This window comes from Microcaecilia unicolor, chromosome 13 (genome assembly GCF_901765095.1).
Source record: "Microcaecilia unicolor chromosome 13, aMicUni1.1, whole genome shotgun sequence".
Classification (NCBI taxonomy): domain Eukaryota; kingdom Metazoa; phylum Chordata; class Amphibia; order Gymnophiona; family Siphonopidae; genus Microcaecilia; species Microcaecilia unicolor.
In genome coordinates this window covers 52,951,341-52,960,917 of record NC_044043.1, presented here as the reverse complement: position 1 = coordinate 52,960,917, position 9,577 = coordinate 52,951,341, and the positions used below count along the sequence as shown (strand labels likewise).

The 9,577-nt window shown below is 43.9% G+C and overlaps 1 protein-coding gene across 1 annotated transcript in view; it reads right to left on the bottom strand.

Annotated features, from left to right (window-relative positions):
• Positions 1–3,068: 3,068 nt before the first annotated feature.
• LOC115482533 (multidrug and toxin extrusion protein 2-like) overlaps positions 3,069–9,577 on the bottom strand; it is a 45,962-nt gene continuing 39,453 nt past the window's right edge. The window contains exons 15-17 of the mRNA XM_030222396.1: positions 7,886–7,980; positions 4,472–4,556; positions 3,069–3,555 (exon numbers count right to left, since the gene is read on the bottom strand). Coding sequence (XP_030078256.1) covers positions 3,329–3,555; positions 4,472–4,556; positions 7,886–7,980 — 407 coding nt within the window. The 3' untranslated portion in view covers positions 3,069–3,328. The remainder of the gene's footprint in view (positions 3,556–4,471; positions 4,557–7,885; positions 7,981–9,577) is intronic.

The window sequence follows — 9,577 nt, the reverse complement described above, 5'->3', positions numbered from 1 at the left end:
GGTTGGCACCGAGAGCCTTCCCTCAGTTGCATCCTGCCTCCTTTGATGCAACTTCTTGTTTCCGTGAGGATAGAATGTGGTTGAGGGAAGGCCCTCAAGACAGCCAGAAACAGCCTGCTTGCATTGCTGGCACTTCTGGTGACCCAGGGCAAAGAGAGGGGGAAGAGGGGAAGGAGAGAGCAATGCCAGACCAAGCAGAAGAGGGAGAGGGTGAGATGCCAGACCATTGTGTGGGTGGTGGGATGGGTTGGAGAGACAGATAGATGCTGGACCCATGGGAGCGTGGGAAGGTAAGGGAGAGATAGCCCAGCACAAGGTAGCATGCCTAGTGGCAGTTTTTTGTGCCCTCCAAAGTTGGTGACCCCCCTCCCCCCACTACGCTTACTGTGTTTACTGGGTTGCAGTAGCCCTGGGCTTAGGTACAGTTTAGGTGTGAGAATCTCTTTTCCTCTCACTTCAGCTGTATAACAACTTTTTTTTTTTTTTAATAGCCAGCAGCCTTTTGTGAAACTGTCAGCAGGTCTGTAGCAGGGCTTCCAATCTTAAGCACTAAAACAGCTTTAGAACACGTTCCACACAGAACTGTAAAAATTATTTAAAGTAAATTCAAATTTTCTTTATCAGTAGCTCACTCTCACAGATACAATACTCTGTGGTTTTGAGAACTGTAATGTTGGTCACCAGCGACACAAAACCTCTCAACTGGAAAAAACGTCACTTTCTTTCCCACAAAATCTCACTAAAGCACTAAACTCTCACATAAAATTACATTTCAGCATAAGTTCTCATACATTCAACCAATTGTAAGCTCAAAAATCACTCTTTCACCAGAGTCTCTTTCATACAAGTCTTGCCTGCTCACTGTCTTTTGTCTTTCTCCAACTGCAAAAATCTGGGGTGTCTTACTGTACACAGAGCTGCCTGCAGTGTTCCCTCTGTGAACTGGGCAGCCAAATTCATGCAATTATTCTATACATTCTGACTCTGCATGCGAACAACCAAAATGCCCAGCACATTTCTCAACAATTTCACTCTTCCTCCTAAGAAATCACTGTTACATATTTTTCTTTTTAAAACATTTACTCCCCATTCCATTTCTTAATTCAGTTATGACACAGTCAACTCACCACTTAACACACCATCCCTGTGCACCCTCTTACCCCTAACACCAAAACACTGATCTGGGAAGATAAAAACAAAAAGTATCCAATCTCAAGCTAGTATTCAACTATAGATCCTATATAACTACAGTTCTAAATTTATCTAACCAAAACTTCACATACATCTGTAGTTGATTCTACTCAAACATCACTTATTACTTCAAAACTAATGAGGACCTTCAGAGATGGACTTCCTTGAGAGAATTTTCTCTCATGAATGAGAAGTAGGTGTTATACCCAGTTCTTCATTGGTCCAAGTTCTTAAACTTTTGCTATTTTTAGTATATTTTAGTATATTTTATATATATGTTTTCTTTGAACTGAGTACTGTACTTACCTTATTCACTTCAGTAAAGGGAGATTCTGTGCATGTTATGCGTCCGTCTCTCCATTGTAGGGGAAATTGCTGTGCCAACACGTGTTTCGCCAAGCTGTATCAAGGCTGCCCCTATGAGTAGAATAATATCCATTTATCTGATCATTGTCTTGATCCATTTCATTTATACATGTCAATACTAACTAACCGTCTCGCCTCTATCCCCATGCCTTAATTTGCTTGTTGCTGACTTCTTGTCCTGCTGTTATGCTTAAAAGAGAGACGCTGGGAACACAAGTCAAAGATTGCCACTAAATCGGAAGAAGCCCCGTCAGTGAATCACTGGTGGGAATTTAATCACTGAAGTTGAGATATTAGATAGAGAATCATTGATATAGTATGGAGCGGGTGGTAGGAGGTAATTTAGAACGAAGATTGAACTACAAAGAACAATATTGGATACACAGATTAAACACAGTTGAATCCAGTGGGTTAAATAAGGAAATCAAATGGATGGCATTAATATAATCCAATGAACCAGGGTCGGGAGGTCAAAAGGATCATGTGACCCGGCGTCTCTCTTTTAAGCATAACAGCAGGACAAGAAGTCAGCAGCAAGCAAATTAAGGTATGGGGACAGAGGCGAGACGGTTAGTTAGTATTGACACGTATAAATGAAATGGATCAAGACAATGATCAGATAAATGGATATTATTCTACTCATAGGGGCAGCCTTGATACAGCTTGGCGAAACACGTGTTGGCGCAGCAATTTCCCCTACAATGGAACAGAAGGAGACTGAGCATAACATGCACAGAATCTCCCTTTACTGAAGTGAATAAGGTAAGTACAGTACTCAGTTCAAATAAAAGAAAACATATATATAAAATATACTAAAATATACTAAAAATAGCAAAAGTTTAAGAACTTGGACCAATGAAGAACTGGGTATAACACCTACTTCTCATTCATGAGAGAAAATTCTCTCAAGGAAGTCCACCTCTGAAGGTCCTCATTAGTTTGAAGTAATAAGTGATGTTTGAGTAGAAGCAACTACAGATGTATGTGAAGTTTTGATAGGATAAAAAAAAAACTATACTAATATTTTTTACCTTTAGGTTACATAAATAGCCCATTTTCTTCTCCAGCACGTTATATTTATTTATTTGGATTTTGCTCACACCTTTTTCAGTAGTAGCTCAAGATGAGTTACATTCAAGTACACTGGATATTTCTCTGTCCCTGGAGGGCTCACAATCTAAGTTTGTACCTGAGGCAATGGAGGGTTAACGGTTTACTAAGCCACAGCTAAAAGTGGCCTACTGCAGTGTGAGCACATCTTTTGGGTGCACGCCAGGCCAGTTTTTGCAGCGTCCTGGAAAAATGACCTTTTTTTCAGGGGCCAGAAAATGGACGTGTGGCAAGATAAAACCCAGCGTGCATCCATTTTCATCTTGAGACCTTACCTCCACCCATTGACTTAGTGGTAAGGTCTCAGGCGCTACCCGGGTGGTAGGCATGCAGCATGCATTCACTGCTGCTTACTGCCGGGTAAGCAGCACGCAGTAGAAAATAGAAAATATTTTCTACCTCAAGTTTTTGGCGCACACCAAATTCAGAATTACCGCCCGGGGCTCACGGTAGCGGGGTGGTAATGCTGATTTAGCGTGCCCTGGTATAGGCCTTTATATGCAAAAGGGCCCCTAAGTGACTTGCCCAACGACACAAGGAGCAGCAGGATTTGAACCAGCCACCTCTGGATATCAAGACAAGTGCTCTAACCACTAGGCCACTCCTCCACTCCTGAACCAACAGCTGCCTCCAGTCACAAGATTATCTGCCAGCCATTAGTCTAATCAATGACAACTGAGAGTTTTACCAAAATGCCTATTAACAGCACAGCAACAGCAACCATCACGGTGATTCCCCTCCGATATAGCAAGTCTCTAAATGGTAAAACCTCCTCGTCTGTAGCAGCAGCACAGGATAAGGAATCAGCTGGCAATGGCAACTGGTCCACAAGGTGTTCGTTCTTACTGAGATCAAACAGGTTCATACCATCCTGGAAGCCAGCTCCCTCTGCAAAACATTTGGTCCTTCATCAGTACTAGTTAAGACCAAGGAAAAAAATCACGAAATGGTGTAGCCTGCAGACTACAATGTCAATTAATATTTACCCTCAAATCCCGGCTTTATAGTGCCTTAACCCAACTTTAATTATACAAAACTTCCATCATCACCATACCCCCCAAATTTCCAGCTTTTCTAGTGCAGGATGCATAGTTCTAATAAACGAAAGAGATCTAAAAACTAAATCTGCTGTGGCAGCCTTTATACTGACATAAAATGTACTCTTACGGCAGCTAAATGCAAACAGAATAAGAACATAAGAATAGTCATACTGTGTCAGACCAATGGTCTATCAAGTCCAGTATCCTGTTTCCAACAATAGCCAGTCCACGTCAGGGGCGTGGCCAGACACCCAATTTTGGGTGGGCCTGGGCCCAAGATGGGTGGGCAGAAGAACCCCGCCCCATTCCACAGGTGATTTGGTCTCTCCTGCATGCCATATGGTCTCTCAAACATCCCACCTCTCTCTCACATCTTTTAAATAACAGATTTTCACCAGCGGCGAGCAGCAATTAATCCACACTGCTCATGTTGTTCCCACAGCCTTACCAGTGATGCAACTTCCTGTTTCCGCATAGGCGGGAGTACGTCAGAGGGAAGGCTGTGGGGGCGATGCGAGTAGTATGTATCAGTCACTGCTTGCTGCAGGCAAAGATCGGCTATTTACAAGGTATGCAGGAGGAACAGTTGTTGGGAGTTTTCAGCTGGTGGGACCTGGGAATCTCTGCCACCACATCATAAGTGTGCTGCTACTGGGTGGGCCTGGGCCCACCTAGGCCCACCCTTGGCTACGCCACTGGTCCAGGTCACAAGTAACTGGCAAAAACCTAAATAGAAGCATCAAGGTGAAAAGTGCTACACGTACCTGAGGGAAGCGTTGTCTTATCTGAGTTAGGATCTGAGTACAAATCGGTGGTCATTGGCCACTTCAAACCCGCTCGATGCTGAGCCTAGAAATAAATACATCTCAGTCAGTCTCAGTGGTGTAGCTACAGGTGGGCCTGGGTGGGCTGTGGCCCACCCAAATTGTACTCAGGCCTACCCAAAATTGTGGCTGTCTTGCTGTGGCTGGTGGGAATCCTCAAACCCCACAGCTAAAGATTTCCTCTCATCAGGCAGCCAGTGCTCTTCCAAACAGCAGCTAGCACCACACACCAGCCCCTCTGCACATGCTCAGTTTTCACTAGGCAGAAGCACTGAGCATGTACGGACTACTGGCAGCGGCATCAGCTCAAGTCAAGTGCTGCCAGCTTCTGTTTGGAAGAGCAGTGGCTGCCAAAGGAGGAAGAAATCTTCAGCTGGTGCTGTCTGGGGATCCCCACCAGCTCAGGTATTTAATATTTTGTGTTTAAAGATAGGGGAAGAGCAGAGAGCAGAGGGGAGGGGGAGCCAGGAGGGGTTGAATTCTGTGCCCATCCATGTTAGGCTCAGGCCCACCCAAATTGGCTGTCTGGCTACACCCCTGGTCAGTCTGAAGGTAGAGGCATCTGGGGACTGTGTTTCTCATACCCTGCAGAATTCAATATTTGGGGAGGGGGAGCCAGTCCCAAAGTTAAGTAAAAGTTTGGTGTGTCAGCCAGGAAAATCAAATAAGGATGGACAGCAGACTGCAGAAAGCACCTAATCCTCAACACAGAGCACCAAAAAAAACATTCTGATTGGAATTTTAAAAGTCATTGGGAAGGTAATTTTTAAAATCTTTTATGTCGTTAAGAAGAGACTTACCCAAATGACAAACGACTGAAAATTGCAGTTCCCCCTCCCCTCCGTGTGAGTAAAACATGTAGGGTTAGGTGAGGGGAGAGACAGTATGCACAGGGATTTCAGTTTGAAACCTTCAATTGTACTTTAACTTGCATAGTTTGCACTTGCCTCAAAAGCAGGTACAAATCATATGTAATGTAATGTAATATGAGTCTTCTGGCCTGCTAACTCCCACATAATGGTTCAAAGCAGGTTACAGTATTCTAAAAAAACAAAACAAAAAAAGCAAAAACATAATAACAGAACTAACTAAGGGCTTTTGGGAAAAGATAGCTCTTCAAGCTTTTACGAAAAGACCAGTATGAAAAAATCTTTTTAAGAGAAACAGGTAAAGAACACCAGAATTTTAACTGCCCGATGAGGAGAAGATAATTGTAGAGATGGGTACAATGTCAGCACCATCCCTAATTTACAAAGTGAAAGGTAGCTCATAGGCCTTGAGCGTCAAAACACATCCTGCAAAGTGATAGACAAAGAACTTTGTCATTTTGTACGTCTCATCATACTTGAGGGCCATTTTCAAAGGTATTTCTGCAGGTACAATAGCTTGACTGAAAATTGCTTTCCTTCAATGTGGCAAGCAGGACACATACGTTTCATAGTATGCTTTCATTGGTATAAAATGGATGTGCATAGTTTTAGGAGCTGGGATATCAACTAAGCGTATTCTATATACCGCGCCTAAAGAATACGCTTAGTCGGAAATGTTTTCCGTGCTGATTTTATAGGTGCCATATATAGAATCTCCCCCTGTGTGCCTGCTAATTTTCAAAGAGAAACAATGTAGGAAAAACTGTTAAAAGTGCCTGTGTCACTTACAACAGTATGGGTTATTTGAATATGAGAAACAAATTACCAAACAGTAGGGCCATTTTAATAAAAATTAGCACACACCAGCAGAATAAGCATGCACTTAAGGCTAAAAAGCCCACAGGTATAAAATGGGCTTCTTAGTATTTTAGAGTGTGCTAATGCCAGGGTCTTTTACTAAGGCACACCAAAAAATGACCTGCGCTGGTGTAGGCGCATGTATTGCACGCGCACAGGTCCATTTTTCAAGGCCTTTTTTTTGTGGCCGAAAATGGATGTGCAGCAAAATTGAAATGAGAATGAATCCATTTTGGGCCTGAGAACTTACCACCACCCACTGACTTAGCGATAAGGTCTTGCGCGTGGCAGTAATCCTCAGCGAATGTACACTGCCGATTACTACCCGGTTAGTGCTACACGGTACAAAATAGAAAATATTTTCTGCCATGCATTTTGGACATGCATCAAAAATAGAATTACTGCCCGGGGCACACAGTAGGCAGTTCTAATTTGATGCGCCTTGGATGAGCATAGGCACCTACATGCCTTAGTAAAAGGGTCCCTCCATTAGAATGCACTAAGCATTAGTAAAAGGGTCCCAATCAGTGGTGTAGCTAGGTGGGGCCACGGGGGCCTGGGCCCCCATAGATTTGGCCCTGGACACCCCTGCCAACGACCCTCTCGACCCCCCTCCCGCCGCCAACCCTCCCCCGCCACCTACCTTTGCTGGCGGGGGACCCCAACCCCCGCCAGCCGAGGTCCTCTTCTTCCAGCGCAAGGCTTCGTTCTGTTTCTGTGAGTCTGACGTCCTGCACATTGTACATGCAGGACATCAGACTCACAGAAACAGAATGAAGCCTTGCGCCGGAAGAAGAGGACCTTGGCTGGCAGGGGTTGGGGTCCCCCGCCAGCAAAGGTAGGCAACGGCGGCGGTGGGGGAGGGTTGGCGGCGGGAAGGGGGGTCAAGAGGGTCGTCAGCAGGGGGGGCAAAGTTGTTGTGGTTGGTGGTGGTTGTGGCAGCGGCAGCGGTGGCGGGGGGGGGGCTAAAATATGCCCTTCACCTCGGGCTTTGGACCCTCCTCCCGCCAAAGTCTGGCTACATCCCTGGTCCCAATATGAAACATTTGTTTGAAAAACATCTGTAATTTCATTAAAAACTCACAAGACTTAACAAATCTTGCCTTGTATACAGGTGACTTTGTTAAGCCATCAAGCAAATGAAATAATTCAAATGGGTTTGGCAATATATTTGTGACCAACTGAGCAAAAAGGTACCAAAGGTGAGATAAAGGCTATAAAAGTTTGGAGGGAAAACTTGCATATTTGAAAGTTTTGTGTACTATAGGAAATGGGACTATGCAATTTTTTTTTCACAACTTTGATGGTTTTCATGTTCTACAGCCTAAAAACTGCAGCTAGCTAAAGTGGGGTATGTGATTTCTGGGGTTAATTACTTTGTTATTGATAAACCTTTCTTATTTTTAAAGATGTAATTAGTCCATACCTGAGGCTGAAATTTTGCAGGATTATAAAGCTGATATCCCTCTATCTTGGGGTATAAATAGGTCACATACCCTAATTTCGGTACCTTTTCATTCTATGGGTCACATTTTGAGACCAGATCCGAAAGCTCCCATTCCCATGCAACTAAAGCTTTTTACTAAGGAATTATCTACGTGCTGGACATAAGAAAAAGTAAGTTTACCTGCATTGAAGCTTTTTTCCAATTTATTCTTAAAATATACACTACAAAGACGATGGCTGGAAAAAAGCCACAAGTAATCATTCCATACCACAGACCTGAAATGGAATAAATATTATTAATAGAAGGCTCTTATCACCAGTAATGCTAATCTGGGGACTCTGGGTTCAACTTTCAGACTTGACTGTGACTCCCTTCTTCAACTCCATGGGTTCATAGAGACTGGAGGTGCTGTAAAGAAAACCCTAGGTGGGCAGGAGTGCAATTCTATTCCAGGCTCAGGAGCCCATTCTTCCTGGGGCTACCCCAGTGGCTCAGATGATAACTGCAGTTCAGTACTAATCAGAAGGTCTCTGGTTCAGCTCCCAGGGTGTGAGCTCCACTCACCAGGGATGGGCCATAGTCACTGCATGGAAGTGACACCTAGAGGATCAGAACCAGGGCCCATGTTTCTAAGGCTCCAAAGGGAGCCCTTGCCCACCATAGCAGGTAGCATATGTGGAAGCAAAAATATTAAATTAGGAGAACAAATCTGTCCTGCAACAGCAGAAGGAATTAAGTCCACTTATGCTGGTAATCTAGGACGTATGTCTCATCATAATGTATATTGGGCTTCTGCATAGCCCCTTCAGGATCCTTAATATTTCAGAGGCAAAAGGCTATAAGTTCATTGTAGAGAATTTTTCACAAATCAGCCAGAAAGAACATTCTTCCTTCTGCCATTGCTGGGCAGAAATCTCTGGGGAGTGGAAATGAAGGCCTTGTTGCCAGATCCTGGCTTGCTTCCAGCTGAGTTGGAAACAAAAAGAAGCAGGAGAGAACTGCCATTTAAAAGTCAAAGATCACATTCTTGCCAATTTTTGGAGGGAACTATGATCGTGCCCACCAGCTAGAGAGGTTGTCCTGTGGCGACTGGAATAACTGGGAGGTCATGATAGCTTCTGGCATCTCAGCCCAGATACGACAGGTTCCAAATGAACTGAAAGTACAAAGTTGCAGGAGGAAGCCTTCAGGCTGAAAAACATACCATGATTTTCTAAAATACATGTAACCCACAGGGCCACCCTTGGGGGGATTGGGGGTGGTGGTGAGGCAAAGAGATATGACCACCCTGCACCCTAACCTTGCCCCAGTACTCTAATTTCCTTTCCATTTGGGGGAGGGAAAAGCTGAGAGGTGAAGTCATACACATTACCCATTCAGAGCCCCATTTCAGTTGATTCATCATGGACCCTATAACCACTATGGGCAGCCCTGATTATCCAGGCAGGATTCCAAAATGCTTTAGGAAAGCTTTCAAGGATACATGGGGATCAATATTAAAATGCCACAGTCAGCATTTACTTTAAACACTAGCCACGGTATTTAAATATATTGCATATATTCAGCTCTGCTATCCAAATAGCTGCACTAAATATACAATAAAGCATGGTGATTGCCACTTTCTCTATGGATAGCAGTGCTATTCAGCCACTTAAACTGCATAGCTATATGGACAGAGGATGAATAAGACCAATTATCCATACAGTTAGATGGAATGTCCATACTCCGTTGCGGCACTATCTGGATAGAAATAGGGCAGTCTCTAATGATTTTCTGTGGTGCATCACTGCTTTTGAAAAATCGGGCCCTTGCAGTTTTAAAGCCCCATAGTAATAGCATGCTAAAAAACTGCTTTGTTTTTTTTCAACCAGC